The following is a 23,911-nucleotide window of genomic DNA, read 5'->3' as shown; positions in this document are numbered from 1 at the left end:
TGAATTAAGTTCCGATTAGACATCAATGTAATTATTCTCTCAGGCACACTGTTTTCAACAAAGAAAGGGCTGTGACAGGGTGGCCAGCAGTTAAGAGTTTCAGACTCAGTGGGGCACAGCCTAAGCAGGGAAAAGTCGGGGGGTGGGACATTGTGAAACTGAGAAAAATTGCTCAGTCCTCACTCAAAATCCCCACATTACAAAAACCCAAATTAACAAATGATTGAATCACAAAAACATGTTTATCAACATTCAAGCAATTATTTTGTCACATATTAACTGTGAAGTAAAAAAATAAATAAAATATCTGCTTAAATGACATCCCCCAAACAGTTACTTCAAGCAGAAATGACTGAAGAAATCTCTCAGAGTTGATGGGAAAAAGGGTGTTTTAACCAAGGTCAATTTTAGTTAGGAGGAGTAGGAGAGATGGGACTCAGACAGGAAACAGGGCAGGGACTGCCAATAGTAGAGGAAAACAGAAAGCCAGGCGGAAGGCAACAGACACAGCAAAGAAACACTGCCCTCCTCCCATTCAAAGGCATCGTTTTCTATCTAGTTCCTCCACGGTAAACAGGCAGAAGAGAGCAGACCTTCCAATCCTGGTAACAATTAACTACTAGACTTATACCTTCATTTGCGTCCTCTGTCATAATAGAGAATACAATTCAAGTGTGGCCTGAGGGTCGGGAGGTGGCTCCCCAGGGAAATGCTTACTGCAAAAGCATGAGGAGCTGAGTTCAGAACTCCAGCACCACGTAAAACCCTGGAGTGGCAGAGTGTGTCTGTAACCTCAGCACTAGTATGGAGAGAGGCAGATGGATCTCGCAGCCTAGATGGACAGGCAGTCCAGTTGAAATGGCAAGCTCCAGGCTGAAACAGACTGACTCCATTTAAAAAAAAACGTCAGGTGGAGCAACTGAAGAAGGGCGATGGATTGGCCTCTGACCTCCCCAACACACTCTTCTTAAACACAATATACTTGTTCGGAACTAGTAACATGTTTATGTGAAAAATAAACCATCCAAAATAACACAAAAACACATACACACACACTCAAACATAAAAAACAAAATCTTTAAAAAAGATTTTTAGTCCACTTAATAGTAGCCAAGTCTCTCTCTCTCTTTTTCTGTCTCTGTCTCTCTCTGTCTCTCTGTCTCTCTGTCTCTCTGTCTCTCTGTCTCTCTCTCTCTCTCTCTCTCTCACACACACACACACACACACACACACACACATACACACACACAAACCATCCAGAAGAGACACTTTGAGAAGCTGAAAAAGTAGTTGTTCCTGGCAGTACTGAAATTTCAAAGTGCAAAGCTTCATACATGCAAGAGCTCATTTAAAGGGTCCTCTGCATCTCTACCATCAGTAAGTGACAGAAGTTGCTCAAGTACATGATGAAGTCCAGTGTCACATATGTCAACATCCTTCATCTTTCTTGGACACTACCTGGGCTAGAAGAGTCAACAGAAAGGAGCTCTCCTCATAAGGTATGTATATAGTGATTTATTGCTTGTAAGACATTTTCACACACCTTGTATCTGTGACTAGAAATTTTAGCGCCATTTTACAAATGTGGCAATGAAGGATAATCCAGTCCAAATAATCTCTCCTCAGCCATAAAACTATAAATGCAGATCTCATATTAGACTGGATTTTCTGACACAGGATTCAATATTCCTTCTTTAAAAAAACTTTTTACTGCATTTATGTGTGTGCACATGCATGTGTGTAGGTCAGAGAACAACTTGCAGAAATTGGTTCCTGCCTTCTACCAAGTATGTCCCATGGATTGAACTCAGGCCATGAGGCTTGGTGACAAGTACTCATAGCACCTTACTGCTCTGATTTCAGCATTCTTCCAGTATTCTTAGGTAAAAAAAATAATTTAAGGCTTTTAAGATGTAAATATTAAGAAAAGGAGAATAAGAGCCGGGCGGTGTGGTGTGCACCTTTAATCCCAGCATTCAGGAGGTGGTGGTGTGCACCTTTAATCCCAGCACTCAGGAGGTGGTGGTGTGCACCTTTAATCCCAGCACTCAGGAGGTGGTGGTGTGCACCTTTAATCCCAGCACTCAGGAGGCAGAGGCAGGAGGATCTCTGAGTCTGAGGTCAGCCTGGCCTAGAGTGAGTTCCAAGACAGCCAGGGCTATTGCACAGAGAAACTCTGTCTCAGAAACCCAAAAAGAAAAAAAGAAAATGATGAACACAACCTGACCTTCCCATACTGAGTCACAATCATCAATATGAACACTAACTATAGGACTGCTATATGGTTGGAGCTGCTGAAGCAGGTAGGTCTATGTCCCTCCATGAATGCCCCTAACTGCCGTCAGGTAAGTTACTGAGTGCACGTCTATGCCTCCACTCTTGTTGCTCGTACTGTGCACATGCGCCTCCCCATAGCACCCTTGCGATGCTCATCTAGTTCTAGCTAGGAAGTCAGAAAAACAAGCTTATAAAGACTGCATGAATAAGAATCGTAGCTCCAAGCAAGGACCCTGGGAGCTCTCAGATGAGCTAATTTCATAAGGAGAGGCTCCATGGTGCCTTTATGCAGAGATGTTTGCCCCTTAACCACAGTTTTCTCTCTGATCAAGAGTTCAAGTTGTGGGAGCGTCAACTTCCAGTAAAAGCTAAGTGCCAATGCATTCTGAAGAGTCTGTTCTCCCTCCGTCACCAGCACCTTGGGGAAGACCTGAATCATTCAATGTTGAGAAAAACCCTGGACATATGCCCAAATGTTTCCTGGTAGGATAAGGCTGAAAGCTACAATGAAGTTCCACAAATGGAAACAGAGCTCGAAACGTGAAGATGAGGAGGTATAAAGATGGGATTTCAGGTTGCCCTCTGATTTTCCTTCATGAGGACCGTAAGTCCCATCACTTCTAAGTTTTGTTTTGCCTCAAGTGAACGAAGAGCCAGGAGACCCAGGTCATAGGACAGACAGCTTGGGAGACATTGTGGTACCATAGAGTTTCCCTATCTATAAATGAGTGATTACGGTACAGGCCCCATAGGGTTGCTAAGAATATTAAATGAGATAATTACGTAAAAGCTAGCATCATACAGTAGACACTTACTAAATCTTCACTATTATCTATATCCTCATTATAATAGAGTAAGGGAGAGGAAAGAGAAAAAGAAAAGGGAAAATGTACTTTCAGTGGAGTTTCTCAAAAAGAATTAATTAAGCAGAAACAAAAAACGATTGTGCTGCCCCATTTTCCTAAGCACATCTAAGTAAATTAAATTTAGGAAACGAGGCAATGCAAAGATTGAGGATAAAGAACAACTTTCTTTAATGCTTCAATCATTATCAAAACAGCATTAGCATTAGAGCACTCCAACCACTGTAGCAAAGGGCCCCAGGCTCATTTATGAGGGCAAAGGCTTCCTGCAATCGAAGACATAAAATCCAAATCGAGGTAGTAAGGGCTGCTCATGGAACTGGGTGCGTATCTGCGGCGAGCTCACTGCTCACACATCCCCAGTGAGGGCTACTAAAGGAATCCTACAGAGATTGGGAACCTCAGCCAAGATGAAGATAAGCTTTCTCCAACTTCACGTGGTGAAGAAAATAGCTCACCAAAGCTACCACATAAATTTCACACAAACGAAGTAGCAGGGTAATTTTCTCAATAATTTGGTCTACTGGGATCTTAGGTGGGAGGATGTTTAGTTTAGAGCAAAAACAATTGTGCCCTTCAATCCCAATTCATGGGAATAATAAGTAGTTATAAAAAAAAGGAAATAGATACCCAGTTTTCACAACAATTGTCTTCTACTGATCCCTTGTTTGAAGCCTCCTCTCTTCAAAATGTTTGTTACAGAAAGGATTTGTGGTCAATGCTTCTCCAAGCATAACATAAATGCCTCGAGGTCTATGATTGTGGTTGGCTTTCTCTTGTGGGTTTTTTGGTAAGTGAGGCATGCTTAAAACAAAAGTAAAAGCAGAATGAAAAGAGATAAAGAAGGAGTGGATATGGTGACAAGATTGGAAGCACAGTGAAGCTGGCATCATTTAGCTGTCTCCATGCTCTTTTGTAGACTTGGTCTTCTGCCTGTCCCTGCAATTCTAGAAATAAATTAGCGTGCACACACACACACGGGCTTCTGTGTAGGTGTGTATGCACGTGAGAGAGACAGAGAGAACATCAGCGGCAGGTACTGCCTCCACTTCCTACTCCCTGCTCATCTGACTAATATTCAGCTTCCATACTAAAGCAGCCATACCTGGGCTCTCATCCAATCAAACACGGCCAGAACTTATTTTCGTACTCTGTCTCACGCTGTTCCATTTCCATAAAACACATTATGCAAAGTGCAAGACTGGACAGGTACATGAACTCGGACAACAAAGGCCCTCAGATGGACAGTGATAGCAGCTACTCCACAGCCTGGAATTCCAGTGTCATTAGCCTGCCATCCTATCTCAGCAGGCAAAGGATGAAAGGCGACATACAGGGCCTTGGTTATTCTAAGAGTGAAAGAAATCACTCCGGTTCCATTCCAACCAAGTACCTTCATGTCTCAAAGACTAAGCTTCGCCTGTCCACTTCATCCCAATCCTCTTGTCGCCTCATTTCTCACCCCACTTCCAGCCAGTCTATCACCTTCAAAACCAATCTAAAAGGCACATGAATGGTGCATGTATTTTTAAACCTGGCCTAAATTATTCAGTCTATCACTAAATTGTTGGTCTCAACAAATGCTTCACCAGAGTCTCGCTGCATAAATAGGTTAACAAAGATTTCATGCTTTTGGATCGTACTTTATATAATGAACCTACCATCAATATCCCCTGAGGCTTAGACACAAGAAACTGTCGTGAGTGCATGCTTTATTAGCTAATTTGAACAACATTTTAGCTAATACTGAGGATTTCATTTTGATGTCTAAACTAAGGTATAATTGGCCTGCCTTATAATTCAAAGAGGTTAATTCTTACAAAGGTGCCATCAATCTGAAAGCTTTAGAATGCCAAGTAGCCAGAAGTATTAGATCTGACCCCAAGGCTACCTTAACAGAAAGGTAGCTGCTGATTCAGTATGCTTAATTTATATTAGACGGGGGTTGAGGACATAGCTTAGCTAGTAAAATAAGGAGATCCGATCCCCAGCACCCACATAAAAAGTTAGGTATAGCAGTGTGGGCCTGAAACTCTTTTATTGGGGATGGAGAATAGCCAAGGGGGATCTCTAAAACTCATTGGCTGGCCAGTCTAGCCAAACTGGCGAAGTTCACATTAAAAAAAAAAAAACTAAAAAATGGAGAGTGATAGAAGATGCACAACATTGACTGCTGGCCTCCACACATGCATACACATGTGCATAGACCCACACTACCAAATGTCTACCCACACACAGAACACATACGCGTGCGCACTTTAAAGAAAGGATAGAAGAAAGTCTTCATATCCACAAACAATTTTCCTAGTCACAAGAGGTAGCCTGAATCAGGGGATAAAATCAAGGACTTTTTAAAACCAAGCAATCTGGGTTCAAATCTTGCCTTCACCATTTATTTTTAGGTGTGTAGCCTTGGCAAATTAACTAACCATTCTGGTCTTGGGGCTTCATCTATAAAATGGAGGTAGCAAAGACTACTCATAGATAGATTGTGGGAACTAAATGAAATGAAAGATGCCAATGGCTTAAAGCCACATGGTAGACTGTAAAGGCTTCTTGTTGTCACTACCACTGCCGTCACCTCCGGCTGGTCTTCAGTCCGAAGGAGTCCACCCTGTGCTGCAGCCATTCTCCTGCAAATGACTAAAGATGGCATCCTTTGCTGCTATCCTTTCACAGTGCAGAGAGGAGCATGGTTAAAGAACCGACATTCACAAGGAGAAGAGAGAAACCACTCACACAAACTGGAAAATGGTTGGCCAACAAGCCAGATTCTCCCTCTTAAATGGAGATGGTCCTAGTGGTCAGAAGGAGTTCATATATGTTCTATGGTATCTGATTCACCCCTGAAGAAAGCTGGCCTTGGAATTTATGAGGAGGGTGGGTGGGTGGGTGGTGGTGGTGGTGGTTGCAAACAAGCCTTACGGTCTAACAGAGAAAATTATCACTGACTTTTTCAGCAGTGATTTATGCCTTTTACATACAGGCAAACAAAATGTCCTTAGACCATGATTTTTAATACTATCCACCTTTTCAAAGATTAAAATGAAATTTGTTTAAGAAACTGTGTGTTTCCCTATCCAGGATCTCTCGCTGGGATGTTTTTCTATGAAGCATACATACTGAAATGGTAATTTATAAATTATACTTAGCATTTGAAAGCCAAGCACCCAAATAATGATGCCATTGAGCAGTACATCGAAAATGATCCCCCAAACTCACCTTGGAAAACCGCAGCGTTCTGAATAATTAAGAACTTGAGCTCCATACTCGCAGACTGGAGCAGTTGTTCCATGTTCAGCCGTGCCGTAAGTTGGTATTTTTCTTCCATCTTTCTTGAGCAGCATGTTGGGCCCTTGGGGAGGCACACTTGCAAATCTGATCCTGAAACAAACAAGGTATTCCTGTTTCAGTAAGCAGAAAATCTCTCTATATATCAAACACACACACAAATAAGCAGGACAAAACACATTTCCACATTTCTCTTTAAATACAGTAGGTCTCAAGTATATTGTTTATCTCAATTCATCCAATTGCCCTCCTAGTTAATTTCTTTTGAATAACTATCAGTTAATTGCTGAGATCTGACTCATAAATTCTACAGAAAATAATTTATAGCAGCACCAAACACACGCTATTGAACACCAACATTTAATTTGTCTTTTAAAATATCAATCTTCATTCTTCTCATTTATTTTTCCTGATTGTTATTTATGAATATAAACACAATCAAAGACAATTTTTTAAGATCCCAATTATGATTCCAAATGAAATATACGTCTGGCCAGCCTAAACGTGTTGTTCAGAAAAAAATAAAACATCAAAACCATATCAAAATTTTGCTGTAGTTGTAACCAAAAGTCTACCAAGAGTCCATAAATACTTATTTGGTTCCTATTAAATGTCAATCACAATGAATGAGGAGAGCACAAGCCACAGATTTGCCCTCATGGTGTTTATCGTCTTGAGGACAACAAACAGCCACATGAAAATAGAAACAAATGGCATGCTGGGTGAATATAAGTGCTATATGAAAAGATATAAATATGAAAGGAAAAACAATGGTACAACTACACAATAAAATTACAGTTAGTCATAAACAGGCATGAAGTACTGGTGCATGCTAACACATGGACAAACCCCAAAACAACAGTCTAGGTAAAAAAACAAATCGGATCCAAAAAGTACAACCTTGATGATTCCGTTTAGCTATGGCACTACAAAATGGAAACAAATCTATAGACAGAGCACTTTAGTGATGGCTGTATAAGCACAGAAGGCAGGTAGAGCGGAGGAAGGAGAAATCACAAAAATCAGCAAGGACATTTCTTAGAGTGATGGACATCTTCGTTATTTGACATATGCACCACAATCAAGATTGTTAAGACATACTCTTTAAGCATGTGCTACTTACTACATAGCAGTTATACCTCAACGAAGCCATTAATTCTTCTAATTTTTGCAAATCAAAGTGAGCAAGCTACATAATGGGGTGGCAGCAAGGACCACTCTCATTTATAGTCACTATTCATCACACTTTTTTTCAGAAGGCACCATTTGAAGTGTGATGAAGAAAGGGAGGGAGGGAGGGAGGGAAGGAGGGAGGGAGGGAGGGAAGAAAGGGAGGAGAGATGATAAAATGTGTGTGTGTGTATATATATACATATATATGTATGTATATATGTATGTATGTATGTATGTATTTCTGCCCATGTCCAGTAAGGTCCTAGGGAAAGTAAGGTTCAATAAATCTTAGTGACATTAGAAAGTGCTCTCTGATATTTTAGGTAACTTTTAAAACTTAATAAAGGGAGGGAGACTAGGTAGTCCTGAGTTATCAGAAAGGTGACTTTTTAGTACACCAGGTTATTTCACAGTAATTGTAGCTGACTGTGGCGTTAATGCATGTGTCGGAATTTTCTTAATTTCAGAATGAAATTCATTATCGTATGTCTCTCGTGTCATCACTATTGAATCCGAGGTATTGACTCTAAGCTCCTCACTTTCCTTTACCCAAGGGAACAGCTGACAAATGTACGAGAGGAGAGAGCAGACAAGCCATGCCAGCAAACCTAATCCAGCAGCCCAGTTTAGAGTACTAGAAGGAAATAAGAAGGAGAGAAAGCAGGGCTAGTTGTAGCTGTGTTCTTTCTACACGAAATTACAAAACATTATGCTATTCTAGGAGTGGAAAGTGATGCAGTCTACTGGACCAAGAAGGGAAAGAGCCCCCTTGGGAAGAGTGGCTACTCTAAATTTCAACAAGATGGGTTGGGACACACACATAAATGTGGGGGGGGGGAGAACTCTATATAGTAAATCTTCCCATATGCCAAGTCCCTGATCATAAACAAGGGTTGATTTACTTTCTTGGTAAAGCAATGCCTATGCCATGTGTGCTTAGACACTCTGTATGTACCCAAGTTCATAAAATTAATGGTTAGGTACACAGCCCTGCTTTTTTCTAAATTTGCTTTGGCGATCACTTCTAGTTTTGCAGAACGGCTAGCCATTTCTGCAGGGGGCTGGCGGTTAGTACTGCACCCATTTCCACTAGCACTGGCTAGAGGAGGGATAAAAAGATGGCATTGAATCGCTTCCTTTACGAAATGCTATGTTGCTATGATCCTATAACAAAATGTTGTTCAATGTATCTGTAAAAGTTCAAGAATGATTCTAAGCTATGGTGACAGCTGCATGTTTTGGCATAAATATGAACATCCTCACAGGTATTTATGAGTGCTACACTGTACAGCTTGGTCAAGTCTCACTATTGGAAACCCTCCTCATCTCACCAGGCTAGCTAGCACTCTTAAATGGAATAAAACCTCAAATGAAAGCATTTTAGGAAAGATGCCAAATGTCATGAAGATGTTAAGTAAATATTATATCCAAATATAAGTGTATATATAGCAAAATTTATTTTCTGTCTCAATTATTACTGTCTGGTTAATCAATAAACTGGAAAATTTTATCGTAGGGGCTAAGAGTGTCAATAGGCTTAAAAAATAAAAACACTTGTAAACGATAAAAATTCAGGATTTCCTAACAAAGGAAAAACATACAAAATGGAAAAATAATTTGTTGTAAATAAATTTCCTATCACTCATAGACAAGCTCAAAAAACTCCTCCTGAAAATTCAACATAGGAGGACTACTCATGCCTTAATGAACAGCACTGAAATGTAGCCATTCCAGTGCCATGAGCGTTTGCTGGAAAGTAACAAAACAGACAGGAATAGAGAAAAAACTCAGAGGGACTCCTCATGAGCTAAATAAAACGTTATGTTACGCTAGAAACTGAATCCTCAATGGGATGAACACAAAGGAAATGCAAGGGCAAGTGGCTAAGGAAATATATGGAGAACTCTACACACTTGTAAGGGCAAAAGTCAAAAGATCAACTGAAGAAATAAGATGCAACCAACAAAAGACAGTAAAGGTGCTGGGTAGATGGCTTAGCGATTAAGAGCACTGACTGCCCTTCCAGAAACCCCAGGTTCAATTGCCAGCACCCACATGGAGGCTCGCAACTATCTGATAACTTCAATTTCAGAGGCTCCAATACCCTCTTCTGGTCATCCTGGGTACTACATGCATGTGGTGCCCAGACATGCAGGCAAAAATATTCATACACATAGAATAAATAATTTTGTTGTTTTTTTCCAAGACAGGGTCTCTCTGTATAGCCCTGGCTGTCCTGGAACTTTCTCTGTAGACCAGGCTGGCCTCAGACTCAGAGATCCTCCTGCCTCTGCCTCCCAAGTGCTGAGATTAAAGGTGTGTGCCGCCACCACTACCTGGCTGAACAAACAAATTTATTAAAAAAAGAATAGAATATATTTAAAATAGGGAAACATTGAGGAACGAAAGGTTAATGGGAAATAATAACCCCTTTTAATAGATAGAAAACGAACTTTGGAGTCCATTTTCAAAGAGGGCTCCTCACATACCTTTTCTGTAAAGAATAAAATTCACCTGTGAATGGACAGAGTGAGAAACAGCACATCATAGCATGGCAATAAGTAAAGACTTAGCACTTTACTGTTCCAATAAGCCAGAGGCGGTCAATTTGGGGAGAGTTAATTACTTTCATCCACAAATGGTAAAAAGGAATACATAAATTAAAAATAATAATGGCTAAAATGATTACGGGGTTACTAACTTCCATTATTTTGAAGTATTAAAAAACACCTTCATACTATAACTCTAGTCTCCTACATTATAAACTGTTAAAGAGCAGAGAACAACTCCCATTTTCTTTGGAATGTCTCGGCGACCTCATTGAACTGATGTACATCCTATTGAATTAATGAGCGTTGTAGGCTGAGAGAACTATCACGAACCATGTGTCTGCCTATATTTAAAACTCAGGGGAGTGGAGATGACCCTGAAAGCTTTACACCTGTGTAATTAATTTTGATCTTGGGAAAATACCATAAAATCAATTTCCAAGCATCTTGACTCTACACAAATACTTGTTTCATTTGAAGGAGTTTTGTAGCATATATTTAAAATTATTTTGCGGCTGGTGGTAGCACACACCTTTAATCCCAGCACTTGGGAAGCAGAGGCAGGCAGATCTCTGTGAGTTCGAGGCCAGCCTGGTCTACAAGACCTAGTTCCAGGACAGCTAGGGCTGCTACACAGAAAAATGCAGTCTTGAAAAACCAAAATAAATAAATAAATAAATATATGACATTAAGTATTTCTTGCACATGGGATCCAGTTTGGGATGCTATTTGAAGCATAGCAGCTTTATCTTTTGGGGGGGTTATACGCATGTGTCTCCAATTTGTGCATCTTTCCCTGGTACCCCTTTCCCAGAAGTTAACCACAGATAGTTCCCATGGAAACCCTCTTTAGATGCTGCTCTCCTTACACAGCTACATCTGATGACATCTCCAAGCATGGATGCCTGCGGCTCCACCTTCCTGTCTGTCATTACACGCTCTTCCCATTGGGTCCCATCTCTTGCTCTCTGTTGCCTCCACATAAAAACCTGCCATTTTAGCCTGCCTCCAATTCCCTTTATCCCAACCCCACCAAGGCTGTAAAGTAGTCCCTGTGCTTACCAAACTCAGAAGCTCTACTCCAGGCTAGGACCCTTTCCATAATTAAAAGCAGAGAGCTGACAGTGCGTATGAGGTCGTTTAAATGTGTCACTTCTATTAGATTTTATTCCAAGACAGGAAGCCAGCATTATAGAAAGTAGTACTCAGCAGGAAAGAGCAAAGCACTTATTGCGCCAGCAGTCAAGCTGCTTAGGGGCCAGTCATTGCCATTTGGCAGATGTGCACGCAAGAGCGGCTTACACGACCTCTACAGGCTTTCTTGCCCTTACCTGTAAAATGGGATTACCGACACTCTCTGCTTTATAGAATAAATATCTTAATCTTCTTGGTACAGAGTAAACCTTCAATAGGTGTGAATTCAAATTAAACAAATTAAAAAAAAAAACAAAACCTAAATTCATGTGTTCATGTGGAGACCAGACTTTCACACCCCCCAAAATAACCAGAGAATAGTTAACTTGCTCCGTGGTTATGTGACAAAATATGCAGTACATTTTCTAAAGGGAAGAAAATAATCTATATTTTAGCTGAAGCAGTGGTTACAAGTGTTTGTACATATTTGTCAAAACTCGTTACTTGAAACGGGCACATTTTGTTGTTTACAAATTATACATCAACAGTGGTGGTTTTGAAAATATGTAATATGACAATAGTTCCCAGGTAAGGGACTACTCATCAGACACCCCGTGGGGAGGCGTCAAAGGAAATGCCCAAGATGGAAAGGATTTAGAGAGGCCAATGGGTGATATGTATTTGGTCCTAGGCGAGTAGATAGGCCAACTTGCTCAGAGAGAGGCTGCAATCTAGGGTATAGTTAGCTTACCAGGAAAAATGAGCCCAAATTTGGAGGACCTTGAATGCAGGCCAAGATCTATTGTCTTAACCCCAGAGGCAATGATGGACAACTGAAAGTTCTCACACAGGGATACAGCCTGAAATTGAGAAATGGATGGAGGAAGCCATCAAGGTCACTGCCAGGCCTCACTTTCTAATTACCTTTATTATGTTCTATATGTTGGTTATTTTACTAGACTGCCATTTTAACTAATGACAAAGAATTGTCAAAATCATATTAGAAAATAAAGAACAGAATATCCATGTAGACCTTGATCCTTACACTTCTCTGAGAGCAGATACAGCGAATTCAAACAGCAACAGGAAAAAATGAAGCGTCAGGGCTCAGTGACAATGAAAATCGAAATCTTTTTCATAGATATGTGAGTATGTACAATGATTTGACACATTTCATTGTCAAGGTCTGCTTTATGAACAGTGGGTTTTTTTCTAACAAAGGTACACTGTGCTGAAAATAAAAAACGCAATATTATTATTGAAGCAATATTAGACAAAATCTAATGATATAAAACCCAGATACTTCATGACTTGTAGGGAAAATAACACATATTCATTAAAATTACAAAAAACATAAGGCATTTTCAAAGGTTGTTTTTTAACAAAGGACAAGTCAATTTGCCACCCAAAAATATTAACTAATTTCCTTAGCACATAATAGTGACTTGCTATTAGAATGGCACCTTTCCCCCTAATTAATCATTATCTAAATCAAATCTTACATGCTCATTAATTTCTCACTAATCAAGCTAGGAATACAGATGAAAGAAATGGCTGCATTTGAAACCAGTGAGGAAAGTGATCATTGCTGATAAAGAAATCATCTTAGGGAATCCAGCAGAAGGTTATTTAGCCTGAAAGAACATGACCTTGTAAAGGGTGCACCTGGATATCAGGAGCTCAGACTTTAAATCAAAGACTATGCCTGGGGCCACCATAGACTCAGCTTCCATAAAAGGCAGGCCAAAATGTCGCTACTACACTGGAGTACTGGGGGTTTAAAGTAACCCTAGAGATAAGCCATTCTCTCGGCTTCAGAATTAAAGGATGAATTACCTTTATCTGTACTGCCAACTGCCAACTGCCTGCCTATCATTTCATACCGTGTTAAAAGTTAAATCCCCAGATCTCTGCACATGCACACGCCCTCTGCACAAAGTGCTCCTTTCTGGACCACATCTCCAAGCAGCAATAGACACACACTCTGGAAGTACAAATTCATTGATTATAGTCAGCCCAAAAACATGTTGAGCAATTCATCCACTCAGTATTCATTGAATGCCAACTCTGTGCCAAGGACTATGCCTGCTACAAGGAATATTATGATGTGCAAAACATGGTCTCTACCCTAGACTTCATAAGTTGTTCTAAGGGTTTCTAATTAGATCTCTGATCACTCTAGGTATCTTAGTTCATCTTTATCTGCTATCGCCAAATATGATATCCTACAGATTGTGCTTTGCAGAATTTCTTATTTTTTTCTAATTTCATATAAGTGGCAGAGGGGGTTTGTGTGAATGAGTGCAGCACCCATGAAGGCCAGAAGAGGGCGTGAGATTTCCCCTGAAGCTGGAGTTAACAGTTGGTTGTGAGCCATCTGACATGTTCTGGGAACTGAACTCCCGTCCTCTTCCTGTGCTCTCAACCACTGAGCCATCTCTCCAGCTCCTGCTTCTGTTTTAAAAATGTTTCTGATTCTCCCCTTCCTAGTCCTACCCCATCACCTCTCCTCTTTTCCCTTCAAAGATGACAACCTCCAATGTGAATTTCCTGAGGCTAGATCCTTCTTCACCTAATTGTCAAAGAAATTTCAACAGTCCGTTTCTGGTCAAATTATTCTACTTCTATCAAATTATCCAAAAAAAAAAAAAAATGAAGCATGGGTATGGGGACTTATAAGTAGGTGGAATATTTGGCACTCTAAGAAACCTAACAAGGCTAGAAAAGAAAGATGAGTTGAGGGGTTACATGCACCTGCTGCTGTGTCATCACCCCCAGTTGTCTTCTAATTGGCTTGCCACATTAGAGTGTTCTTGTGAACAGAAAGAGACAGACTCCAAAAGTTTTCAGACCTTTGAATTTTCATGACGTGCTCCATCTTTTATTGATACTTCTTACATTCTAACTTGACTCATAGTTATATTCGTCTGCCTTCTCTGGGTGCAAGTTCCTTAAGGGAAAGACCTTTGACTGACTCATCTTCTTATCTTAAGGGGCTGATTGTGGTTTGGGCTTAAGGCCCCTTGCTTTCACTTGAAGGCAATGCCAGAACTTCCAGAGACTTCTGTTGTACAGAAATGGGTCAGACTCATTGATAACACTAGAATAAATTTAGCAATAATGGAAGAATTCATACCATTCACACCCCCACCCCCACACACCCCCACCCCACCCCCACACACACATCATTGATAGGAAATCCCCTAATAAAATGAAAACTGAATTGGAGAACAAAGTCAGAGTTGTATTGTAACACAGGGGCAGCCTCTCTGGAATTGGGATGCAGAATATTCTTTTAGTTTAGATTTCTTCCAGAGGGACTGAGCTAAGGTAATTTCACTGTCTCCCCTAGTGACTCCCTAATTATTATTCTACACAGATAAGTAGCTGAGATCCTGTCTTTCAGAAGATGGATAATTTCTCTTTTAATTTTTGAGATGCAATCTTCAAATGTGAAAACCAGAGTGATAGGGGGAATTTCAATATCCTAGTCTCAACCTCAGGGCCCAGCCCTGCCTTCTGTATGAAATCGCACGGTGGGGAGGGGACTCTTTTGCAACAAGAAGCAAGTGTCATCATCTGCTCTGTTGCGAGATCACCTGTGACTTAGGCAAGCTGCCCTTCCATGGCAAGGGGGTCTCGACCCACTTATTGAAACCCTCTGGCGTGGAGCCTGGCATATGGTACACTCAAATGCTGAATACTGCATTTATGAACAGGCAATGATGAAACTTCTGTCTCTTGAGACATTCAAACAAAGTCTGAATGGCAGAATCAGAGACCGCAGAAGCAACTCTGCAGTGGTAAGTGATCTTTCAAGTCTCTTCCTGCTCTTTATACTTCCATGAGGGCCATGCGCGCATACTCACTAGTCACCTGACACACCCAAGTTCTCCCATCACAAGAGAGATGTTCCATAGCCAGGGATGCCACAACTGGTCCTTTGGTCATGAGCAAGTAGGAAAGCATCTCTACAGAGAAGAACTCATTGGCACGAGCTATATTAATCACTTTGTATGCGAGCCATAGCTAGAATTTTGAACCACAACCTAAAAAGGCAGCCTTTTGTTTCACGGATGTTTCTGGCTCCCAAATCTCCCTGTTGCTAGTATTTCAGCAAATCACAAAAGAGAGGTGGAAAGCTGCAGCTCGCTGAAAGTGCACCATCACCTTGATCCCACAGATCCCGTGAAAAGGCCTTTCAGGTGGGTAATGAGCAATAATTGCTTTCCTGTGGCTAAAGTGTTTAGGAAAGAAAATAGACTTTTCAAGGGGAAAAAAAATATCCAGTCATAAGACAAAATCTATACTGAATAACATGGTAGCCTGTTGTGTTTCAAAACTCTTTTCTTTTGAACCAGAATGACTTTTTTTTCACTCCCATGTCCGCAGTTTAATTGTGTGAAAATGGGTTAACAGCAGGTACCCTGCACATCCCTCTCGGGAAACCCCTGACATTTGACAACCCACTTTAATCGTTCCTTGAACAAACTCCCTTTGAGCGGAGGAGTCCCACAAATACGATGGTGTGCTTCAGGAGGCCCCAGAAAACTCACGTCTACAGAACACGGAATGCTATCTCCTAAAAGGATAGGTCTATGCCTCACTCCCAGAACTTGGCACTCTGACCTGATCTGAAAAAGAGGTCTTTGAAGGCATAATTAAGATTGCAAAGATGAGGTCATTCTGGATTTTCTGAGTGGAGCCTAAATCCAATGGCAGGCATCTATGTGAAGACACATAAAAGAAAGACATAGCAAGAGAAGACCATGAGAAGACGGAGGCAGAGAAGAAAGGTATATAGTCACAGAAAAGGGGTCACCAAAAGCTCAAGGAGGCAAGGATGGATTCCTTCCCCGGCATCGTTTACTAAGGCAACTCTGTGATGCCTTCTTTTGGGATTTCTGACCACCAGGACCGCCATGGGGGAGAAGCACAAGGTTTTAAACACCAAATTTGAGGCAACATGTGGCCCTAGGACACATTCGCCATCTTCCCTTCTACCTCACGGAAAGGCATCAGCCTGAGGTCGTCTAGATGCTGCCTTTCAAGTATGTTCTGCTGGGAGTGCACCACTTATTTCATCGAGTGCGGTCTCCACGTGCAATGCTCCTGAAATATGACCTCGATGCTTGAAGATGAAAGAGTTTCTTTGGGGCCTTCCTCCACCAATGAAAAGGAGGTAAGGAAAGGGAGTGTCTGAGGACCTGGGAAGGGCTGTATCCAAAGAGAAGTAAAAGATGAACATGGAACATGAACCAAAACCAACTTTGATTTAAGGTGATGCTAAGATAAATAATATGACTATAATATAATAAAGAGAATCTAGTTATCGTTAACTGCAATACCTACATGCTACAAAGACTTAGCAGCCTTGCAGAAGGGGAACTTCAGCAGCAACAGCCTGCCTCTGCTGTTGTACTCCAGAGAACCTGACAGGAGGCTGTTGAGAGCAATCCAAATGCCTCATTCTCAGTGCTCAAAGGCATTTCTCATCTTATGCTTAACAAATTAGGTGTGTTTTGAATACATGGGAAGAAAAATCTCTTTCAAGAGATTAGCAATTAAATAATCAGAAAGGAAGCCGGGCAGTAATGAAAGCTGCCCCTGAGTCTGGACCTGCGCCCAACACAGAGTTTGGGTTTTCTTCACATCACCCCTGCCCTACTCCTTAGCATCTCTGGAGATGCTATTTCACCAGCTCTCAGGCAAATCTTTCCGATGCCCAATTGTCCTTACTGTGACGATGCTTCTCCCAGCTCTAATGGCTAACCTACATTTCAGTTTCAAGCCATTGCACCTTGTAATTACATTCTCAGCCACTGTAAATAATCTGCACCCTCTATTATAGCTCTCCTCTTTCCCTAGGATAGAAATTTGCGGGGAAGGGAGTCAGTCGCCTTGTTAGTAAGGCACACACAGCGCACCTAAGCAAAAGCAACCAGAAGGAAAACCAAAAACTCCCTCGCTAGCCCCGATTGCCAAGTGCTGCTATCAACCATTCCCTTTCTTCTCATCCTCAGCTTATCTGTCTACATGGATGTGCTCCAGTGCTGGGACATTTATGCCATCTTGGGGAATAGCTGTGTAAATGGTCCAGTGATGCTACCCGTCTTCAGTATAGAAGAAGTCGTGTTAGAATTTTGGAATCTATAGGACTGGAAAGGACAGAGTTTTCTACATCCTCACACCCACCCACGTAATATGAACCAAAATGTTCACTCACTGGCCATCCTCTTGCACATCACTCAAGTCTAGACTGGGTGGTAACTTCTTTCTGAGGACGAGATTTAATGGAGGAGAAAGTACTTGAGAAGGGTGCTGACAAGCAAAACATTGCAGGCCAATACAAGATTAGAGACGCAAGTTTCGGAAGGTTTGAAGTCAAAGAATACTCTCTCTCTCTCTCTCTTTCTCTTTCTCTATCTCTACCTCTATCTCCCTCTCTCCTCTCTCTCTCTCTCACACACACACACACACAAAAAAAATGCTGAATTCATTTTTCCCTGAACCGAATGTTTTTTTTTTTTAATTTGAGGAAAATGTAAGCGTCTTTTCATGCTCAGTAGTTACTTTTTCCTTCATTGCTTCCTTTAGAAACTATGAAACAAAAGAAATTATCCAAACAGGTGATTTGGGGATTTCCTTTCCAATGTCATGATTTTACTGAAAAACTTCTAATAGGAAGTGCATCCTCTTATCAGACTGTGGGTGTCAGACAGAGCTCTCTAGAGCGCACAGCCAGTTCTGAGAGACAACGCCAGGATGGGTCCAGATCCAGCTGAATGTACTGTCTGGATCCACACTGTCCCTCTGGATTGCCACACTTGGGACTTGCCTCCAGCTCTTGAGACAGTGGTCTGGTTCAGGAATATCTTCCTCGTTTAATTTGAGCCTTTCTTGCAAAGGAATTGAAATAAAGGAGAAATGGCGGCACGGGAAATATGGGTCCAATTATGCCAAACCCTCCTGACCACACGTATCTGAGAAATGGTGGTTTCAAGATTGCTAACACTACCATGAGGCTGAGGCACTGATGAAAATTTAGCACAAGTAGCCAGAGGGTTTGATTTGAAGATTGACCTTCACTAAGCAAGAAAGAGATGCTCATGATCATGGGCTTCTAGATTGTTTTCAGGAGGCAGCATTCAACCACTTCAAGTCACTGGTCATTCTATGAATGCCTCCTCTTCAACAGGTGTAAGGAGTTTTGTCTTTCTCTGCATCTCCTTTCCCCTCCAAGAGCAGGGATACTAGAGTATTTGACTTTGGCTCCTTAGCATCTCATACATAGCCAATTTTCAAAAAGCAGTTTCCTAGAAATGCTCAGTCTATCATGAAAATAAAAGATGGGATTCTGGAAGGAAAGACACTGAGTTCTCCGAGTGCCTACTTGACCACAGACAAATTCCTAAACCTCTGAAAGCCTCAGTTTCCTTGTCTGTGAAATGGAGGGAACAGATTCCCACTTGGCAGTGCTGTTGTGAGGATTAAGTAAAATGGCGCTCATAAAAGGCTTAGCACGCAGTGCCTCGTTCAATAAATGTTAACGATTATTAGCACCACCCCCACCACAGGTGCTCAATAAAAACTTGCTGAATGGAAGTCACACCAATTGGAATGACTAGCAGATGAAGGGGGCCTGAGCCTTTTCTTTTCTTTCTTCAGTTTTTTTCCCACCTAGCTATGCACCAGATGACTTCTGAGGGTTTTTGGTTGAGTGGCTGGTTGGGGGAATTTTGGATCTTGTTTTATTTTTATGTATTTATTTTTAGTGTGTGTGTGTGTGTGTGTGTGTGTGTGTGTGTGTGTGTGTGTTTTATTATTTTTTGTGTGTGCTTAAAGAATAAAATAAGGCTACTGGGAAAATTAAGTTTTACTTTAGTTAACATTCACTTTTTTCCCCCTCATTCAAAGTCCAGTCTGGCAAAATCAGGTATATGATTTTGCGGGAAGTATGGCAATGAAATGAAAGTTGTGTAATGAGCATGAATCTGAGTCCATTTAAACTTTCTCTAGACCTAGGGTTTCCAGCAGGCTTCTTAGATGGCTTCTAGAGTGTGCTTCTGCACTGTGAGGAAACCGGACCCTAACAGATAGCCGAATTTCCTCAAGTGTGGGGGTAGGGAGGCGACATGCAATTGTAATGAAAATTAACCCCTGAAAATGCACAGGATTTTATTACCCAATGGATGCCTGAGGAGATTACTAGAATTTTAGGGTCTTTACTATAAAGAGAGCAACCTGCATGCCTGAAATAATTAAGAAGAGACTCAATTATCTAGTAAACTGAGATTTCAAACCACCCTGCTTACCTAAATGAGAAAAGCTGCTTAGACTAAGCGCCATCACTTCTATTTAGACAGCCCTTAGCAAAGATATACAAGGAACTAAAGAATGGGACCCCACATTCTTCCCTAAGCCACAACAATGCCTGTTTATGTAAATAGGATTTTCAATAACACAGTGGAATCTTTAAAAAATGTTTTCTTTATTGTCTCTGAAAAAAGTGCAAACACAGAAGATGAAAGTTGGGGGCTTTCACTATAATGGGTAGGGAATATCCTAAAATATTTATTCTGTGTGAGTCGGAGCCTGGATTCCAAGCAGAGCTCAGAAGCAGACACTTTCTCTCCGTTTCTCAAAAGTCAGTACACTATGAAGAGGCACAAAGACTTCTCTGATTTCATGGCAAGTTGACTTCACAGCCATTCAAAATTCCAGTTGAGAAGGAAACAAAGGCAGAAAGTAAGAGATGTCTATTTGCCTTCATCTGGCAGCCCCTTCCAAAATCTGAGCCAAAAATATAAATATCCCTACCTTCATCATCGTCACCATCCGACAATCAAACACTCCTGTGTGACCGTAACAACCTCCAGGTACACACTGAAAGCTCATTAAAGAACATATGAAGGCTATTTATAAAAGAACTAAACAAAGAAGGAAAGAAGTATTAGCAAAATTAGACTGCCCGTGGTTTTGGCAACTATTCCTATTTGCTTGGACTCAAGTGTCTACCTCCTTCCCTTGACAGGTACTGATAACTAGAGAGAGACTGCATCTCTGGAGTTTGTAAACTGACCTTGTAGTTTTTCAGTTTAAGAACTCAAGTTTTGACCTAAACTCGGTGTATCAGCCTTGCTGCTGCTCTTTAGGCAGCTGATAAGAGGCAGAAATCCTTCTTGCTCATTAGGCCATTAGCTGCTGTTAAGCAAAGGGCTGGGGAGGGGCGTGCTCAGTGGCCCAGAGGAATGTCCATATATAAAGCCAGCCCTGATTTGGGGTTAAGAATTTAACCTTAAAAGGCTGACAAGTCATAAATTTGCCTGAGGTTCATATATATGTGTGACTTTCACAGTTTATACTTCCTAGCCAGGACCCAGAGTCAAAACATGCTCCCTGATTAATGAATGGTACTAATTGTTCTTCCTGACTTGAGAACATTAGTCTTTATCCATAATATTTTCTTAAAAAACACACAATCTCATACCTCAAACCTTCTGGCTTAGGGGAATTTAGGGAACCAGTGAGAAAAAAAAAATAGGACAAGAGACTAATGTTGTCTGTGACATAGAGCTACCATTTTGGGAGTCCTGACTGACTCAACAGCTTCCATTCCATTGTGTAATCAAGCAAATTGCAAAGGAATGTCCTCCAAACCTACACACACACACACACACACAGAGAGAGAGAGAGAGAGAGAGAGAGAGAGAGAGAGAGAGTGCTTTGGGGAGAGCAGGAAAAAGACTGAACCGTCTTTCAAGCACATTTTGTCTAAGTTTCCTTATTAAATATTTATACATAAGTGCATAACCTCATAACCTTGGCCAAGCTTGGAAGAGATAACAGATACAAGACACACAAAAGATCCACACAAGTATAAAGACAAAGGAACAGTATCCCATATCAGTACGATTGGAACACAATCTCCAACCTGAAGTCAAGCTTGAGAATGGAACAATAAAACCCCACAAGTGAAACAAGGTCCCTGAAATGTGATAATGCCATCAGGGAAAAGCAGACTGTAATTTGGTTAACCTACAAGGTATGTGTCAGTTCTAACACATGTTAGCAGGATTTCAAAGGGGTTCCCTCATCTTTAGATAAAAAGAAAAAGCATTCAGTGGAGAGGGGGGAGAGAAAGACACAGACAGAGACAGAGGAAGGGAGATGGGGGGGATTTCTTGAACAGTGAACCACTTCTCCAGCCCTGAAAGAAAGATTTCTAGGGACAAAGATGCAAATTGCCTTCACTGAGAATTAAGATAAAGAGGGGGTATCAACTGTACAAAAAAATTCATCGGAGATATTCAAGTCAAATATACTTAACCATGTTCTGTCTACACAAAAAGCATTTTAAATTATCACGCATCTTAGAAAGAGGACATTTTAGAGCTCTTCGGTTCCAAACTAAATAAGGAACAGAATTTTATAACATCCCAAGAGAAGTAACCAGGTACCCAAACCAAACATGTGGCAGAAAAGGGAACCTGTTTTCTCTCCCAGAATCATTGGGTGCAGGCAGATGTGGAGAAAAGGGAGCAAGGAGGGAGGAAAATCAGGAGCTACAGGAAAAGGAAGCACAATTTATAATCAAAATGCTGAGGAAAGTATAAAACATTACACTCATCTATTTTTTTTTAGGAGAACGAGAAACACAAAACCATTCAAGAAATATAACAAACCATAAAACACCTTCTGTTTTCAATTACAACCAGTTGAGGGAGTATGTGAAGTGGGAAGGGAAACAGAGGGAAGGAGACATGAAGGAGGGACCTTGTGATCTGGAGGCGCATTAAGCCAAGAGAGTGCAAAAAAAATGCCCCTTGATTCTCTTAGCTATGGGGTGTGAGCTAAGTAACCTGGGCTGCTCATTAGCGCTGGTCTATGAAGTGTTGGTGAGCTTTTCAGGAATTTTACCCCTGAGTGACAGCTGATAGTCACTGCTATTAGGACCAAATTTGAAAATAGCATTGGATGATATTGAGAGAAGTCTCCAAATAACTGGATTCCAACATCACCTTCAGGTTTTGTGAATGAAGCAAACTTACTTCCTCAAAGAACCAAGAAACACCAAGCTGATGGCTTTTGAAGCCTCACTCCCCAGAACACCCTTTATGTAACATTATGAAATTGACCAACAGCACTGAAATTTCAAAGGCAAGAAATGACTTAGGTCTGATAAATTACCATTTGTAGGAAACCTTCAGAATATCATGGGGAAAATAAACCTTTATTTCAGAAATAAGCTTTGAAGTTTGGAAACAAAGCATAAAATTTGCTTCTGAAAATAGAAGTTGGAAACACTAGGAACAGTTCTTGCATGGCTCTCTGAGACCTTTAAAGGTGTACAGTGACTTCTGGGAACAACCAGAGAAGCTAGGCCCCAGAATGCCAGCAAAAGAAAAAGCGGGAAGTCATTTAACTATTCACCCCCTGGAGGAGCAGCAAAATGAAGAGAGGAGCTATTGGGCCCTGGCTCCAGCACTGACTTCGGAGGCCTAGAGTGTAGCTTTTACCTATGCAGGGACACAAAGCAGCCGGTTCCCAAACTAGTCACAAAGTTCTTAACAGAGATCTTGAATGATCCTACTCTCTCTCTCTCTTTCTCTCTCGTTGGCTCATTATCCCCTTCTCATTTATCCCCCAGCCTTTCTCCCTCCCTGTCTCCTTCCTTCATTCCCTCTCCTCCAATCCGTCATTCTCCTCCGTCTCTCCTTCCTCCTCCCCTTTGTTTCCCTCCTTCTCATACATTTCTTGTATATCGGTCCCTAAGGGCACTTCAGTGGATGAATGGGCAAAGCACAGATGTGGAAACTGACAAGGATGTTAATTTATGGTCAAGATGTTCTACCAAGTACAGCCCAGTGCTTACCCTCATCTGACTTTCACTTGGAAGCTTTTCTCAAACTTGAACACATGCACAAATCACTGGGAGCCCTTTCTGGAAATGCAGATTCAGGCCCATTCCTGGGCCTGGATGGGAAAGCATGGTTCAAACAAGGAACAATCCCATCTAATCCTGAGAAATCAGGGTGACGGGGGTTCATGAAAAAGATGGCGCTGCACTGAGACTCTGACAGCTAGGTAAGAAGACTACATTATGTGGGGATGATGGGCAGACAGGCGGGTGAGCCTTAAGATTTAACCAAGAGACAACCGCAGCATCCTTTCGGTAATGGTTCAGAATCCTGTTGTCTCCAAATAGAAAGCACAAAGCACATATGGCAAACGGAGGAGAGCAAGAGACATTTTGCAGATTTGCAGGACTTGGATAATTAATATAGGCATAAGAAATCAAAGATGATGTCAAAGTTTCAAGTCTCTGTATCAGGAAGGGAAGCCACCCCCAGAAATGTAGAAGCTTGGAAAGCGGCTAGTGAAGACAGGCAAAGAAAATGATGGTGTGAGTAATCTTTGCTTCTGTAGAAGGTGAAGCACAAAGGACGTTCTGGTGGAGACTTTCAGCAGGCAATTGTGAGATTCTGAGTTGGACAGCAAGGGAGAGGTCACACTGAAAGAAGATGTGGAAATCATTCAAATATGATAATGAAATTATGGAAATGCATGTGAGTAAGCTAAGACAAGGGGAGGGCAGACACATAAACCAAACACCTACATCTA

General features: G+C 41.3%; 1 protein-coding gene across 1 annotated transcript in view; it reads right to left on the bottom strand.

The window, feature by feature from the left end:
- The window catches only part of Gpc3 (glypican 3), a 348,387-nt gene that overhangs the window by 311,883 nt on the left and 12,593 nt on the right, over positions 1-23,911 (bottom strand). Inside the window, exon 2 of the mRNA XM_048450333.3 lies at positions 6,363-6,524. Within this exon, the coding sequence (XP_048306290.1) occupies positions 6,363-6,524 (162 nt within the window). The remainder of the gene's footprint in view (positions 1-6,362; positions 6,525-23,911) is intronic.

The sequence above is a fragment of the Myodes glareolus genome, chromosome X, assembly GCF_982192425.1.
Source record: "Myodes glareolus chromosome X, mMyoGla1.1, whole genome shotgun sequence".
Classification (NCBI taxonomy): domain Eukaryota; kingdom Metazoa; phylum Chordata; class Mammalia; order Rodentia; family Cricetidae; genus Myodes; species Myodes glareolus.
The sequence above is the reverse complement of the archived record's forward strand: the minus strand, read 5'-3'. Positions and strand labels throughout refer to the sequence as shown.